The 16,872-nt window shown below is 48.6% G+C and overlaps 1 protein-coding gene across 2 annotated transcripts; it reads left to right on the top strand.

The window, feature by feature from the left end:
- Nucleotides 1-251: 251 nt before the first annotated feature.
- Nucleotides 252-14,458, top strand: LOC142831823 (uncharacterized). Of its 2 annotated transcripts, none has more exons than XM_075942230.1 (4): nucleotides 252-427; nucleotides 8,763-8,922; nucleotides 9,727-9,855; nucleotides 10,259-14,458. In XM_075942230.1, the coding sequence occupies exons 1-4, from the start codon at nucleotides 357-359 to the stop codon at nucleotides 10,277-10,279; spliced, it is 381 nt and encodes a 126-aa protein (XP_075798345.1). In that variant the 5' UTR covers nucleotides 252-356; the 3' UTR covers nucleotides 10,280-14,458. The 2 variants fall into 2 exon arrangements, 1 of the variants encoding a protein (XP_075798345.1); XR_012907075.1 differs by lacking the exon at nucleotides 252-427 and adding an exon at nucleotides 6,191-6,583.
- Nucleotides 14,459-16,872: the final 2,414 nt, after the last annotated feature.

Raw genomic sequence — 16,872 nt, 5'->3', positions numbered from 1 at the left:
TTTCAGCACAGGTGCAATCTTGTGTTGCCTGGCTAGTGTTAGGAACTTTATTTGGAAAATTTTTTGGGGGGGGAGGTTGGGGGTTCAAAGCCTCAACAGATCTTTGGTTTCCAGGGGTAAAAGGACCAAGAGATGTGAGCTGCCAGGCTGCGAGGCGGAAATGTTGGTTTTTATTTTCCCCTGCTGTTGTGATCAAAAATACCCTGACAAGAACAGTTTAAGGGAGAATGGGTTTATGTGGCTCACAGCTCCATGGGTACAGTCCGCCATGACTGGAGAGTCAGGGCCACAGGAGCACGAGGCAGCTGGTGACATTGCATCTGCAACCAGGACACAAAGGGAGCTGGACACTTGCGATGGAGCGCAAGCTCTCTCCTTTTGATGCAGTCCAAGACCCAAGCCCAGGCACCAGCCGCTCACTTCTGAGGTAAGCCTTCCCATCTCGGGTAAGGTACTGAGGACACCCACTCCCAGGCTTGCCCAGAACCTTGTCTCCCAGGCGATTCTAGACCCTGTCAAGCCGCCAATCACTATTAACCTCCACAAAGAGAGCGCTCTTTAGGAGGGAGGAAAGGGAAGAAGGGCTGGGCACAGGCTGGCGGGAAGCCTAGCGTCACCCTGACACCTGTTGCCATGGCTGGGTAGTGGTTTCCTGTACTTGTGGACACGTGAGCAGAGAGAACACAATGGGTTTGCCTTGGCAGGAAGAGGCTTCCTGTTTTGCTGCGAGGGCTCATTGTTGGACATTGAGAGGAGGAGGCATGTGTGTCTGTGTTTTTCAAGTTGCTAAGGTCCCTGAGGAGAGGGAAGGCGACAGGTGTGGAGGGGGTCTGAAGATGACAAATAGGAAAACAGGGGTGGGGGGTCTATTCTTTCGAAGTTACTCATCCCAAACCTCACACCGTTTAGGTGAGGGCCAGTCTGGCTATGCCGCCCTGTTGTCATGACAACTCCAAGCAACAGCCTTGGGGCTCACCTGAGGGTCGTCTCAATGCCTCCTCACCCTCTGGTAAGAGTCAGTGTTGACTTCTGAGGTGACCTTTATTTAAGAGAGGTGCCAAGCCCCTGAGCTGGGAGGTTTGAATTGAAACTCTGGTGAGAACAAATGGAGGAAATGATGGGATTGCTCTGGTGGCAAAGGGACGAGTTGAGCCAAAGCGTGTACCCCGAGTCCCGCATGCCTGTTTGCACACCTAACAACTGACTTAGACATCCCGAGTGCCCTGATGCTTGTGTAGGCTTGGAGCTGTCTGCTGTAGTGAAGAGGCTTTGGTTAGCTGGCTCGGCCAGCTCTCTGTGGGTCCTTTCCTCTCACTTCCTCCTCTGGAGACTGGAGTGGGGAATACTGGCTGTCTATCCTGGTTTGGTCTCACCTTCGGGGACCCCGCTGATTTATTTATTTATTTTTATGCACATTGACGTTTTGCCTGCATGTCTGTTTGTGTGAGGGTGTCAGATCTTGGAGTTACAGGCAGTTGTGGGCTGCATGTTGGCGCTGGGAGTTGAACCTGGATCTCCTGGGTCCTCTAGAAGAGCAGCAAATGCCCTTAAGCACTGAGCCATCTCTCTAGCCCTCCCCACCCCCTTCAGGTTTTAACTTGTCATTCATTCAAGATCCGGCTTACTTGCCGTTCTTGCAGAGGATCTCGGGTTGGTTCCCGGGACCCATGGGGCAGCCAACAGCTGTCTGTAATTCCAGTGCCAGGGCGTCCGACGAAGCCCTCTTCTGTTTCTCACAGGTACCAGATGTGCTCCCGGTGCACATGCATGAAGACAAAAATATTCATAGGCATATTTTTAAAAGATCCAGCTCAAAGAGCTCCCAATTCCACGAGGAATTTCCGGTGGCCTCACTCCCGCAGGATGCATTGTGTCGCAGGGGGTGTCTAAGCATCTTTCCTCCTCTCTAGTGGGCACCTCATCGATTTCTTAACACAACAGGTAGCGTATTCTTTGTGCTCAACCAAAAGGCACCTGGGGTTATCGGAAGCAGATTTCCATGGATTGGACCTCAGATAGGCGCCACTTACAGCTCACGCAAGAGTAGGAAGGAAGCAGGCAGAGGAGGGAACTCAGGGAAGCAGACTTCCACGGCCCCTGCTTCCGAAGGTCAGCATCAGTTTCTGCTAATGGGCAAAGTTCACAGTCTCCACTCTGAGAAATGATTCAGGCTTGGATGAGGGAGCACAGCCTGACCTTCAGGAAGCTTCCAGACAGAGAGGCCGATCACCATTTCTGGGATCTGAGAGACTGAGCGGGGACGGGAGCTAGCACTTACGCAGTACCTTGGCAGTACTTACTCTCGGTACCTATGGCAGTACTTACTCTCGGTACCTATGGCAGTACTTACTCTCGGTACCTATGGCAGTACTTACTCTCGGTACCTATGGCAGTACTTACTCTTGGTACCTATGGTCGGCCAGACCCCGGAACACGTCATTTAATCTCACAACAGTTCTGTGAAGTCAGTGTTGTGATGTCCATTCTAGAGATGAGGAAACAGAGTCGGAGAAGTTAAGGACTTTCCTAAAAGAGACTCCCAGGCTGAGAATGGAACTCCCCATCCAGGTCTTCCCCTGACACCATTGTTGAACAAGGAACTCAGTTTCACAACTACTGACGACGGCTCCAAAGCCAAAAACTTCTGCTGTCCCAATGCCAGTACCGGTAAAGAAACGAAAGCTCGTGCAATGCTACATTCCTATAGTTCCCATTTCTTAAGCACCATCTGCATATGTGCTTCTGATTGGCAGAGTGTAGGTCACGGGCCTGTATCTGGGCTGTGAGGTTAGGAGTTCTTGGTTTCTTGGTGGGGCAGAAGAATAACAAGGGAATTCCCTCCAGAAAGGGGCTGACTGGTGAGATGCTGAAAGGCCACAGACCCAGGAGGTGGCTGCCACACGGTCCCTCCCTAAATGGCACGTCAGAGGAACTTAATTTATAAGCCTTAATATATTCCCTTTTGAAATTCCCACAGCTTTCTTAAAATGTGGTTTGGAACAAAACAAACAACAAACAAACAAGCAATCATGACATAATTTTAAAGTATAATTTACATATAGCAAACTTCAGGTATATAGTTCTAGGGCTTCTGTCTTTTTCTACCCCCTGCCCCCGATACTGATAATTGTCTCCACACTACCAGAAGCAAGATGCAGTTAAGTAATAGCTTCCTTTCCTCGCCCTCCCCAGACCCCTTGAATTCCCTCTGTAGTCTCCATCTCCCTCCATGCTCAGCCTTGAGAACCACCCTTTTGTTTTTCTGTCTAAGGATTTTGGAACAAAGACTTTCAAAGCAGAGAAGAGGAGCAGCCAGCCGAAGGGATTCTCTGTGTAAACACTAGTGTATGGGGGTTGAAGCCTCTTCCTACTTAACCCCATCTTGGAGGCGGGGAAAAAACAGTTCGAGAAATGGATTGAATTGATCAGAGGTGTAATCTCTGCAAGTCTGGAGGCACAGGCCTCTACTTTGGAAAGCTGAGGCAGGGGGATCTCAGGCACAAGGACTGTCAGAACTACAGAGTGAGTTTAAAGCCGGCTTGGTCAATTTGGTGAGACCCCTTTTCAGAGTAAAAGCTATGAAGGAAACTGGAATTATGGTTCAGAGGTGGAACACTTGTCTATCGTGAGCTAGGCCTTGAGTTCAACCTCCAGTACTGAGAAAAGATGGGTATAATTTCCTTTCAAATATTAGGTTCAAGACTTAATATGGACATCTGCTGGTCTCCAGCTCATGGTGTGAATCCTCTTTTAAAGGGACAGGCGGAGAGAATGGGCAGTGGATGCTCACGGGGCTCAGGTTTGGTAGAGGGACCCACACCTTTGAGGCCAGCTCTCGTTTTCTCCAGACTGCCCTCCTTTCTGACAGATAGAGCCCAGATCCATGGTCTGTGTCTTCCTGCTATGCCCTACCACACCCCAACCCCAATTCTTCTCTCGAATTGCCCTGAGCCCTTTTCAGGCCTCCACGGAGACAGCACAGCAGTGGTGGACACTCTAGCTGTGGCCTGAGGTTGCTGTTCATGAAGGCCATTCACAAAGCTGAGGTGTGCAGGCTGCTGGTAGAAAGAGGGACTGTCTATCTATCTATCTATCTATCTATCTATCTATCTATCTATCTATCTATCTATCTATCTATCTATCATCTGTTGTCTATCTACCTACCTCTAAGAAGTGTTAATATTCTAAATTTAGGAGCCAGAGAGATGGCTCAGCGAGTAAGTGTCCTTGTTGCTTTTGCAGAGGACCTGGCTTAAGTTCCCAGCACCCACATGGCAGCTCTCGACTCCCCATAACTCTAGTTCTAGAGGATCTGATGCCGTCTTCTGATCTCATACATACATACGTGCAAGCTAAACACTCATACACATAAGATGAAAGTAAATCTATTTTTTTAAAGTTTGAATGTATATGCGGCTCCTCAGTTCATCATAAAAAAAGATTTTTACAATTTTAGTATTTTGTGTTTTCAAATGCGGTAGAACCCCTTTTATTGCAAGAGTCGATTAGATTGACAGATAAGGTGACTATTGGAGGCAAGCAATATGAAAGTCTGTTTTTGCTCTGCCTTGGGCCCTACAATGTTCCAGGCAGGTCTGGATGAAGGTGAGCCAGTATTCTCTGAGAGACGTAGCAAAGTCCCCTTCGGTTCAGCCCTCCTTTGCAGGCTGAGACCACACTCCCAGGCAGCGGGGAAGGGAAGACACTTTTAGGTTTCTTGAATCTGACCTGGGCCTTTTCTTTTGTGTTGTCTTTGATGGTTAAATTTCACTGTCAGCTCTACAGTCACCTAAGAGGCTGGTGGGAAACACCTCTGGGTGTGTCAGTGATGGTTCTAGAGAGGATGAGCAGAGAGAGGAAGACCCACCCTGACTGTGAGCATCACGTACAAGCTGGGGTTTCTCCCCACAGCTGAAGGGAGCTGGCATTGTTCTGCTTCCCTGTCAGCCATGAAGCGCATAGCCTCTCCTTTGCTACCTGCTCCCGCCACCATGATAATCTGCTTAGGTTCGTGGAGCTGAATGACCTTGGACTGAATCCTCCAAAACCGTGGGCCAAAGAAGGTGTTTGGACCAGGTCTATTGTCACAGCGGCATGAAGACTAATACCTCATTTTATTCTTTCGACCACCCTGCCAGGTGGGCAGCTTGTTGCCACCTGGGAGGTGAGGCAGCAGCGACTTAGTGATGTTGAGTTCCTTCAGCTGCAAGGCCAGTGGGCTTCTCCTTTGCCGTCTTACCTCATCCCCTTTCCTAACACGATTCCGAAGGGAAAGGAACCAGTCACTTCAATGGAAGGGGGGCATTAAACCAAACCTTAGAATTCCAGAGCCTTCTGTGATTGGCCATATTTTTATTTCAAAGAAGGAAAGAGGCAAAGTTTAAGAGATGGTTAGCTGGGGGCAGAGATAATGGAAACACACGGGGGAGAAGGCACAGATGAATTCAGGGGCGCGCTTCAGTGAGTTAGGTGTAGGAGGCGGAGAGGAGTGGAGCGTGAGTAGGGGTGGGCGCGCAGTTGGTTGCCCCCCTTTTTAGTGTGTGTGTGTGTGTGTGTGTGTGTGTGTGTGTGTGTGTGTGCCCGTGTTGGCCCATCCATGCTTACACGCCACAGCTCAGATGTGGAGATGAGAGGATGCTTTCCGGAGTCAGGTCTCTCCTACTATGTGGTTCCTAGGAACTGAACTCAGGTCATCAGGTTTGGCGCCCATTGCCTTTACCCACAGAGCCATCTCAATCAGCCCGACTGTGGCTTTTGGGTCCGGGCTGGTTTAATCCAAGTCTCCACACTTAGGAATCGACTTTGACCAAGCCACAAAACTACACAGAACTTCAGTTTCTGTGAGAACGGAGCCCATCCGAAGACTCCATCTTAGAAACACGGAAGGATGAAATGATGTTCCCACGAGGGGATCCCTGGCCTGCAGCAGGTTGTGTACAAATCCATCCTCTCCTTGCTGTTTACTTGCTGTTTCCTTGACTGACTCACGCAAGCTCATCTGAGTACTCTGTAGCAACAGCTGAGAGGTCCAAAAATAAACTTGAATTAAAATTAAGATAGGTTCAGCGCTGAGGTCCCTGGCAGGCACCTACCTCTGTGTGAATAGCAGAAGTGAAACAAAAAAAGAAAAAAAAATAAAGAAGAAAGACAAAGCAATTTCATTTCTCGTATTAGAAGCAAAGATCCCCAATCCTGTAGGCCGGCCATGGTTGAGGGAGCAGGTATGGCCAGAGGAAGATTTGGTATTTTTGTTGTTTTTGTTTTTGTTCTGTGATGATGTTAGGGGGGACTCTCCAGGGACATCATGCGTCACAGAGCGAGGAAGAGGGGGTGGTGAAGGCAGGCATGGGCAGGTCGGAGAATGTCACACTGTCATTGATGTCATATGGTAGAACCGAGGAGAGAGAACAGAGGTCAAATCATGGAAAGGGTCGGGTGACTGTCATGCCCTTCTCACCTCCTGCTCCGGGGACACAGATGGCCGAGTTCCTTAATTCATCTTTCGATGAGTTTCCGAAGAAAGGTCAGCTTCGAGGACTGGACTGGCTCCCGAAGAGCAGGACTGCAGAGGCTCCCCACCAAGGTGTGTGTGTTTGGGAACTCGGAGACCCGCGGAAACAGAAGCCAAGTGCTGTCTCCCACAGGCCATGGGTTGATGACAGGCGATTGTTGTTGCCACTATCGAGGTCCTTTGCTCCTTCTCCGACTCTCATTTTTCGCTGTATGCTTTGCAGGCTCAGCAAGATGAAGGAATTTTCCCAAGGGTCTCTGTAGCAGGGATTTCCATTGGCTGTTTTGTTTGTGCAGGGCTGGGACGACCCAGCAAAGCGGGCTCAGAATTGGAGGTCTGGGGGAATCTAGGTCTCCCTGGCTTTTACCCTAGCTCTGATTTCTACAACTGTTTTAATTATCTATCAAGTGGGCATAATGACATTACAAGTCAGTATTTCTTTTAAGGAGGAGTGGTTAATACAAAAGACACTCGATTCATCAATACTATGCTATGCTTAGCATCTTGGTATGGCAGTTTCTAAAGATGGCTTTATGTAGGCTGTGACCAAGGTATTTATGTCTCATTACAAAAGATCATAGAAGGGATTTCTGTGACAGGAAGGGCATGCTAGACAGACCCAAAGAAGAGCTCCCATCAAATGGAGTTGAGGGTGGAAGCCACTGGAGGTGAGAAGTTATGCCCTTCCCATCCCACCGCCCCTCTGACCGCTTCTTAGCGTCTATACTTACCTTCTGGAGCCAGTTCAAGTGTCGCCATAGCAGCCTTTCTAGTGTGTCCAGGGAGAATCCATGGGCTTCTCCCCCATGCTATTCTGTGTAAAAATACCTGTGGTATTTTCAGCTGGCGTCCAAGTTGACCCTTGACCTGAAGTCAAGGATTTCATTCTCTCCTGGCCTGAGTTCTTCAAGGCTGAGATGTGTTTCATTCACCTAAGTTGCCAGTACCTAAGGATGTACCTGGCCACTTGCATATGCTAAGTTAGCTATTGCTTCCTTAAGAACATTCTTCTTCAAATCTTGTTACCTTTGAAGAATTCAGTTTTCTCATCAGGTGCTGGTGATGGTGCACTTCTTTACTCCCAGCACTGGGGAGGCAGAGGCAGAAGGATCTCCATGAGTTCAAGGCCAGCCTGGTCTACAGAGTGAGTTCCAGGACAGCTAAGGCTACACAGAGAAACCCTGTCTTGAAAAACAAAGACAAACAAACAAAACTATAAAGAGGTTCAAAATTTCTAGAGTGACTTAGTAAATATTCAGAAGTCTTAATATTTTGTATTGTTTTGGTCTAATTCTTTTCCTTTCTCCTAAGGGGTTAGTGGATGGTTTTTCATGAATATATTGATATTATTATATTCATAGCAATTATTTTTAAAAAATGAGACCAAAATTGAGGTAATATTATTGCAGACTTTGATGATTAAATTGTTTTCTATACATCATAGAATACCCTGCAGTCATTATAATTGATGGTGAAAGAATATTGTTTTGTTTCTTTGAGACAGGGTCTCTCTGTGTAGCCCTGGCTATCCTGGAACTTGCTCTGTAGACCAGGCTGGCCTCAATTTCAAGAGATCCTCCTGCCTCTGCCTCCCAAGTTCTGGGATTAAAGGCATGAGCCATCACCACCTGGCTGGTGGAAGAATATTTGTTAATCAAATGAGAATGACAAAAACAGCCACGGGATAGACAGTGTACAAGCTGGAGAGATGGCTCAATGGTTAAGAGCAATCGCTGCTTTTGAGAAGAACATGGGTTTAGTTCTAAACTCACAACTGCCATAACTCCAGCTCCGGTGAGGTCTGACGCCCTCTTCTGACATCTGAGGGCAATTATACACAGACACCCCACACACACAAATAAAAATAGAGATAAATCTTTTTTAAAAAAACATAAAAGTTCAGTTCCTTAGTCACATTGGCTACGTTTTGATCAGTTAGTACTTGTACATGTTTAGTGGCTATAGTACCGGATGGAGGAATTAGAGATCAGTCCCTCAACTTTTCAGGAAGGGAGAGAAACCAGAAAGGCTCCTTACAGGTCGATCTCTCCTCCTCACAACCCCGAGGCTCATTCATGCCTATTCTTGCCCTCAGAACAGACCTGCATGGTCGCCCAGTGTTAGAACGACGGTGTGCCTAGAAAGCCCCTTCTGCCTCCTTGTGCCTACCATCTGCCTCCAACACGAGGATGTTTATTCTGAATGTTTCATGTCAAGGATGCAACGGGTCCAACCCCTCTGATCTGTTCAGCCCAACAGGCAAGCTGTTTACATGGAATCCAAGTGCTGCTCCGCCAGGGGCCGACCACGTTTTTCCACAGCTGCTGAGAAAGGCGACTGAGTCGAGGCAAATAACAAAAAGCCACTTCAAAAACACACCAGAAGAAGTCTTGAGGCTGAGACAATCACAGGTTTGAAACATCCCCTCCTCCCAAAGCTCTGACAAGAGAGTCAAAACAAGTCACAAGGGAGCCTGGGCCCTGCTGGTTTCGAGCTCCGCGTGGTTGCTGACTTGAGAACGGGGCCTGCCCCTGTACTTCTGAGAGGAGCCAGGACTTGAGGTGCTGGGGGCTCAGAAACCTCACCTGAGTTCTGAGAATGGTGGGGGACAGTCCCTAGGTTCTCAGTGTCTCTGGGAAAATGAGTGGGGAGACTGTGGGAAAGGCAGGGCCAGGATGGATGGGCACAGGTGTGGGGGTTCCTCCTGTCCAGAGAACAACAGCTATAGTGAGAAGCAGAGCCCTGTCTTGCCTCCCGCTTCTGAGGAACTGATTGCCCCAGAAGGCGAGGCATCCACAGATTAGCATGTCAGGGGACTCAAGGGGCATAAGTCACTCATGTCCACAAAATTCTTCCTCTGAGACCTAATGCCTCTCCTTTCAACCCCATTCTCCTCTGTCGGGCAATAGTTGTCCATGAGCAGGAACCTGGAGTTGGAGGTATTGGCTCAAGTTGCTGTGAGACTTTAGGTTACTTACATAACACTCTACTAAATGAACTACATCCCTGATGAAATGAAGGAGAGTACTGGGAGAAGCTAAGCTCTGTGTTTTGTTTTGTTTGAGACATATAGCTGAGGCTAACCTCCAACTCACTGTGTAGTTGAGAATGGCCTTGAATCTGTGCCTCCCAAGGGTTGGGATTACAGGTATGCTCAATTAGTTTGGGCTTTGCTTTCTAGTTTGTCTTTTTCTTCGTTCCTTGTTTGGAAACAGGGTTTCAAAGGTGGAGCCCAGATCGGCTTCCAGTCTCAGCTCCTGAAGGGCCAAGCTTACGGACATGCACTACCACGCCCTCTTAGCCCTCTGTTTCTCGCCCTGCACAGTGCAGCCTTTGTTTCCAAGGTGAGCTCGCAAGCCTGGCGGCATGTTGAAATCACCTGGGCGGTTCTACGATCACCAATCAATCAACCCATCAATGGGTGTGATTCTCAGTGGCCTGGGACTTACTCTGGTCAACAGTAGTTTTTAAAGCTCTTCAAATGATTCTAATGTCCAGACAAGGACATTATGTCTCAAAGTTTGGTGTGTGCAGGGGTCACCTGGGATCTTAGAGACTCCAGCTGGTCTGGTATAGCCTTCTGATGCCCATGGACCACACCTGGATTCATAGCTGTCCATATTTATGTTCCTCACTGGACCTGAACCAGGAAGCTGGGCGCTAAGCTCTCCAAACTCAGCCTGAGTAACTGTGGGTCCCTCCAGTAATACTGTGTAAGCGTTGCCTTCCCTTTCTCCTTTCTCACAGGTGTCTCGTCTTGTCACTTGAATTCTCATTAGATGCTGTGGGCCTGAATCAGATAGATAATCCCAAGAGCAGAAAATGACAGATAAAGCCAAGCTGTGCTGTGCCCTCAGGTAACAAAGAAGCCATTCTAAACCGAGAGAGCCAAAAAAAAAAAAAAATCACAGAGCATAGAAGAAAAGCTAACAAGTGCTATTTGTCTACTCCACCCCTCTCATCCCATCCTGTCTCTTGGCAAATGTTGATAATGTCCCCACGCTTGCATGTGGCAGAAACCAAAGTTTAGAATTAGAGACTTTTCCAAAGATGACGTGTATTGCTGGGCCTGGTCTCAGTTGGGCGTGGTGGTGCACACTTCTAATCCCAGCACTTGGGAGGTGGAAGCAGGAGAATCAAGAGTTCAAGATAATCCTTAACTGTAAAGTAAGTTCAAGGCCAACGTGAGCTACGTGAGAATGTCCAATAAAACAAAACGAAACACAAAGAGCAAGGACAGCCAAACAGCACAAACACGAACAGTGGGTTCCTGTGTTGACTATGTAGAATTGGGTAGCATTTGAGCCTCATGCCTGGCCAGACTGGGCCAGACCCAACCAGACCCTGCCTTTTAGAACGTATCAAGTCAGACCCATCTTTTAGAATTCAGTGGTGGCAAACCTTTAATCTCAGCACTTGGAAGGCAGAGGCAGGTGGATCTCTGAGTTCAAAGCCAGCCTGGTCTACAGAGTGAGTTCCAGGACAGCCAGAGCTATTACAGAGAAACCTTGGGGGAAAAAAAAAGGAATAAACCAAGTTTTGTTGGGATGGGCTGGGATGCATCCTGTAGGCATCATTTAGGCCATCTTTCAGTCCCTCCACCACTCTCCATGACTCCCTGGCCAGAAGAGGGACAGTTTCTTCCTCTAGCTTCATACACAAGCCTCAGGGCCTTTGCACAGAACTTGGGACCCAGATCATGCTTTCCCCGACTTGGCAGCCCATCAGAAACTTTTCTAGGCTGCCCGTATCTTCCTCTCCCGACGTCACTTCCTTTTCTCTAGGCATGGGTATAGCATATCCAGCCTTACTAGGAGTATGACTTTGAGTAGTGCTACCTAGACACTTACCTGGAGCCCGCGGCTACTGAGACGGAAGTAAGTCCTAAAGCCCTCTGATACCATGGGATCCTTACTTAAGATGGCTGCCAAATGCCAGCCCAGTATTTTTTTTCATGCTAATTCCACCTAGCCTATCTTGCCTACTGATGGTACCAGGGCTACCAGATAAATGTGGGGGTGGGAGAGAAAGGACGATACTGTCCCTGGACCCCTACTAGGCCATAAGTTTCTGGAGACAGGGAATTTATCTTCTTATTTGAGTGTCCTCAATACAGAAGACAGAGACGGGGCTAGCAAGGGTTCTTGACGTTTGTCAATTGAGTGAGAGATGGTGATGTGGGTGCTTTTCTTGTTTCCATGAATAAATGACAGCAAGGGTAGCTTGCCCACTTGACCCTCAGGCAGGAGATCTGCCTGGCACTGGCTTTAGATCCTGCGAAGGCTGCAGAGACATATGGGTGTGGCACATGGGCAACCTTTCTCTTTTTACCCCATCTCCCCAGCGTTGCCGAGCCACTCAGGAAGGTGAGGTTTTCCTGCAGAGCCCAGGCACCTTGCTACATTGGGTGAGCTATAACTGTAGAATGTCAACTCCGAGCTCCCTGTCGAGGCCCCACAGTGCCATGGGAGGCCCTGGGAAGACAGAGTGTGGTACCTAGCAAGGAGGAGCCCTCTTCCTTTTTCCCTTCTGGAGAGTGGTCATCTATTGTAGCAGAGATTCTACAATTGTGTCTCTAGACCTGGAATGAAAATGGTGGGGGGGCCTGCTCTGTGCTGAAGGTGAATTCTCTCTTATTGTAACAAAGACAAAAGCAAACAAAGGTAAGACAAAATTCCGACAAGATGCTGAAATTCTGCAGACTCTCAAGAGATACTGTGTCCTGCAGCTGGGCACAGTCATGGAGAGATGCTCAGGATTGAACTCGTGTCCTTGGGTAAGGAAGCACAACTGGGCCCGTTTCTGAAGCCTACCTCATATCTCATGGGTCTTAAAGAAATAGGCCAATGTGTTTCCCCGGCTCCTGAGAGGACTGACCAGTAGGAGAAGGCAGAAGTTAGAAGATTCCGGGAAGGGGATGGGGTGGGATGGGACTACCATTATTACTTTTGCTACTGACCCAACCCAAGGGCTTTCTCTGCTAATCCATATATATTGACTTATCTGAAAATGCCGTCCACCCCAAGGGTGAAGGCAAGGGATAGCATAGTGTAAGCTGCCCATTGGAGCTATTATTACTTCCTTCTTTAATACAAAGGCTGCTTTTCTCTGCCAGGGTTGGGTGTTGTGGTCTTAGGACTTGACCCCAGAGCCTGGTGCATGCTGGGAAGATGCTCTACCACTCAACTACATCACCAGCCCTGTTTTGTTTCTTCTTTGAAAGGAGGGTTTTGCTGTGTCCCAGGCTGACCCTGAACTTAGTTGGGTCTTGAACTGGAGATCCTACTGCCTCAGTCCCCCCAATGTGGGAATTATAGGTAATTATTACACCCGGGAATTAGGAACAATGACTCGTGGCTCTGGATGACGACCAACACTCCATTCTTCTGTAACTCTGTTTCTAGCCATGGAAGTTGAGACCACAAGATATGTGTAATTTGCTTAAACCCTCATAGAAATTAGTGGTCGGGCTGAGGGCTTTCCCCTCAGAGCCCCCGATAAAAACCTGAGCTCATCATCATAGTATTCTGTGCCAGCTTGCCTTACTGAGGTGAGAACTTCCCTTTCTCTGTTAGTTTCCCAGTCCCCTGGATGGTACGATGGTACATACGGGGGACTTTTGAGGACAGAAGGCAAGAACATTGGTGACGGAGTCCAGTCTGAGATCCTTCACTGTGAACAGCCCTGAGTGAGGCCCAGTGCCCCCACCTCCGCACTCAAGGGCATCCCAAAGACTTAGACCCGACCTTACTTTTCTAGGACAGATCAGCCTGCTGGGTCCTAGAGCAATGCATGCTTGCTCTGCATAGTCAGTGGTCCTTCTTTATGTGGGAGGGGCCAGCGTGGGGATCAGTTTGAAGTGTGAGCTGTGACTATGTAAGCCTGGGTTCCCCTGTCAGCTCCGCTCTTTTCTAGCTACGTGAACCTGAGCGACTCCCCTGGTTTCAGTTTCCTTATTTATGAAATGGACCCGGCAATCATAACTCCCTGCGATGGTCATTGTGGAGATGGGGCCAAGGCATGCACGCAGTTTGGTGTGATGCTGGGCCCTCATACAGTCTAGCTCTCACCATCACGAAATGTTCGGTCCCTGCCCTCTGTGAAGATGCTTTCCTCACCTGTGAACCGGAGCGAGGAAGATATGTACACCTTGGTGGTCTGTTTGTGACAACCAGAATAGAGGGTGCGTATGTAAACGCTTTGTAAACTCGTTAAGTGTGAAGTGTGGCTGCCTCCAGGATCGCTCAGTGGGTAAGAGGCGGTACCTTCCTGGAACAGCACCCTTCCCCAAGACACACGTGCCTTCACGCCACTCCCATACCCACATGTGAACAGACGCACGTGTACACATACGTGTGCGTGTGCACACAGGCGAGCTTCCCCAGAAACACATGCCCCTGTTAACATAGGTGCATACATGCACACAGACACCACCCACATGAGCACCTGGGTCAGGAAACAGTTCAGTGGTTTAACCCCGACCAGTGCCCTCGGAAAGCTTGGTCTTAAGAAGCCTAGCAGGGAGGGGGGTAAAATGTAAGCTATTCTAAACAGGTGGGGGGGGCACTGAAGTGATAGGAACGTGAAACTGGGAAGAGGGGATGTTTGGGGAAGTTCCTGGAAGGGTTGGCATCGAGCTGGTCTTTGAAAGGCAGGCAGTGTCTTTGCTCAGGCACTAGAGCAGAATACCACAGGCTTTCATTTTTGGTCTCCAACAATAAAGGTTTCACAGTTCTGCTGGCATCAAATCCATCAAGGTGTCGGTCGTGGCGTCTGCTTTGACGGCCTCTGTTCTTGGTGTGTGTTCACGTCTCTGCACGTGTTATCTGAGGCCCCATTTCCTTTTCTTTTTAAAATTCTCATTTGTTTAGTAAAAATTTGTATGCATGTGTGTCATGTGTTTGAGGGTGCCTGAAAAGTCAAGAAGAGGGCATTGGATCCCTTGGAACTGGAGTCAGAGGTGGTTGAGAACCACTGCACATGAATGCTTGATACTGACCTTGGGCAGGATGCACTCCTGACTGATGACTTCTGTCTTCTCATCTATGAGGATGCTAGTCCCATTGAGTTAGGACCCTGCACATGAAACCATTTTGCCTTTGTGACTTCCTCAACAGTCTGGCCTCCAAAGGCAGCCACAGTTAGACAGTTAGGACTTCAACACATAAATGTGGGGAGGAGGGCCTCACAGTCCGGCCCGTAAAGGCAGGATGTTTTCATCTGACATTTGTTTAACGGCAAAGAGTTATTGTAGGATGTTAAAAGGTGAGCAGAAACCACACAGAGATGACCATTTCTGTCCAGTCTCAATCTATCTCTAAGAAGAATTTGTACTTTGAGTTCCTGTTGGCCGTTGGCCTGTGACCTGACATTTTCATTTAACTAATGCGTCTGGAGCTCCCCTCCCTCTACGTTCTTCTACAGCATCATTTTTAATGTCTGTACCACAGTAGTCCATTATGAGGCTGTATTTAACCAGTGGATTAAGGGGCTTTTTTTTGCTTTATTTTTATTATTTTTTTAAAGATGCTGGGATTTTGATCGCTGAGATGGTTAGCAGAGTAGGAGAGGGAAGGATACAGTTTTAGGGGTACCATCGCCGTGACATGCTATCTTAGTTACTTTTCTATTATTGTGGTGCACATCTTTAATCCCAGCACTCAGATGGCAGAGACAAGTGGATCTCTGTGAGTTCGAGACCAGCCTGATCTACAGAGCGAGTTCCAGGACAGGCTCCAAAGCTACAGAGGAACCCTGTCTCGAGGGGAAAAAAAGAGCATTTAATATGGGACTCACAGTTCCAGAGGGTAGAGGAGACCATGAGCACCATGGAGGGAAGCATGGTAGCAGGTAGGCAGGCATGGTGGAAGTTGAGAGTTTACATGTTGAAATAACAACCTTAAAGCAGAAAGAGAGAGAGAGAGAGAGAGAGAGAGAGAGGGAGAGAGAGAGAGAGAGAGAGAGAACAAGCTAACTGGGAATGGTTTGGGTTTTTGAAGCTTCAAAGCCCACCCCTAGTGACACACCTCCACCAAGACCACACCTCCTAGTCCTGCCCAAACAGTTCCATCAACTGTGGACCAAACATTTCAAGTATAGGACCCTATTGGGGCCATGGCCATTCAAACTACCACACATGCCAATAAATGGGAACTAATGAACTGAGTTCTCAGAACTAGGAAGACCACACTTATAAGTTACATGAGTTAGGGGAGGGGGAAGGGAAGTAGACTGTGGCAGCTCCTGTTTCTGAGAAGACCTGAGGTGTCCCAAGAACCAGCCACCTTCATACTTTATGTCTGACTAATTAGAATCTCAACTAGACCTTGTAAAGCCTCTGACATTCCAAACATGACCCTGGAGAGTGAAGCTGACCTTGATGCTTCAACAGCAATGCTGCTGCTGCTGCTGCTGCCGCTGCCACCAGCACTGGCGGTGTGTGTGTGTGTGTGTGTGTGTGTGTGTGTGTGTGCGCGCGTGCGCATGTATATGTGTGCGTGTGTGTGAAGGACAGGGGTCACGCTGGGTGCCAGTCTTCAGGTGCTTCGGTTCACCTTGTTTTTGAGATGGTCTTTCTCACTGGATCTGGAACTCACCCATAAAGCCAGGCTGCCTGGCTAGTGAGCTCCAGCGATCTGGGCACGCACATACCACAGTGCCTGACTTTTTTTTTTTTTTTTTTTTTTTTTTTTTTTTTTTTTTTTGGTTTTTCGAGACAGGGTTTCTCTGTGGTTTTGGAGCCTGTCCTGGAACTAGCTCTTGTAGACCAGGCTGGTCTCGAACTCACAGAGATCCGCCTGCCTCTGCCTCCCAAGTGCTGGGATTAAAGGCGTGCGCCACCACCGCCCGGCGTGCCTGACTTTTTTACATGTGTTCTGGGGATCAAGCTCAGACACTTGTGCTTGCCCGGCCAGCGCTTTTCCAACCGAGGCATCCCCCACCCTCGGCACGCTGCCCTCATACTAGCTGCTTTCTGCGATCCGTCCTCGCTGCTCTCCCATCCTGTGCTGCTTGCTCATCCTCTGCCACTCACCCTGGGTGGATAGAAGCCTTTGGCAAGCACAGTGAAGGAGATGGGGAACGCCACGGTGGTTCATACAGGGCACGTTCACAGCAGTTAATGTCAGTATCACAGGATGTAGAGTCATGGATGAGAGAAGCCTCTGGGCCCATCTGGATTAGCTTAACAGAGATGGGAAGATCCACCAGAAATGTGTGGTACCATCCCATGGCCTGGGAGCCTGTCTGAATAAAAGGCGAATGCAGGCTGAGAATGAGCAACCATCTCTCTTTGTTTCCTGAATTCAGATGCAAGGCAACCAGGCTCCTGTTTCCTGCCATGCCTCCCCTGCCACAAGAAC

The sequence above is a fragment of the Microtus pennsylvanicus genome, chromosome 11 (genome assembly GCF_037038515.1).
Source record: "Microtus pennsylvanicus isolate mMicPen1 chromosome 11, mMicPen1.hap1, whole genome shotgun sequence".
NCBI lineage: Eukaryota > Metazoa > Chordata > Mammalia > Rodentia > Cricetidae > Microtus > Microtus pennsylvanicus.
This window is presented reverse-complemented; position numbering and strand designations above follow the sequence as displayed.

What these genes read in the sequence shown, in the direction of transcription:
- LOC142831823 (XM_075942230.1), top strand. Translation starts at nt 357, where the DNA reads ATGGAGCGCAAGCTCTCTCCTTTTGATGCAGTCCAAGACCCAAGCCCA. An exon ending in TGAGGCTGAGACAATCACAG is followed by an intron (nt 8,923 to 9,726) that starts GTTTGAAACATC and finishes GTTTGGAAACAG; the next exon opens with GGTTTCAAAGGTGGAGCCCA. An exon ending in GTGCAGCCTTTGTTTCCAAG is followed by an intron (nt 9,856 to 10,258) that starts GTGAGCTCGCAA and finishes CCTTTCTCACAG; the next exon opens with GTGTCTCGTCTTGTCACTTG.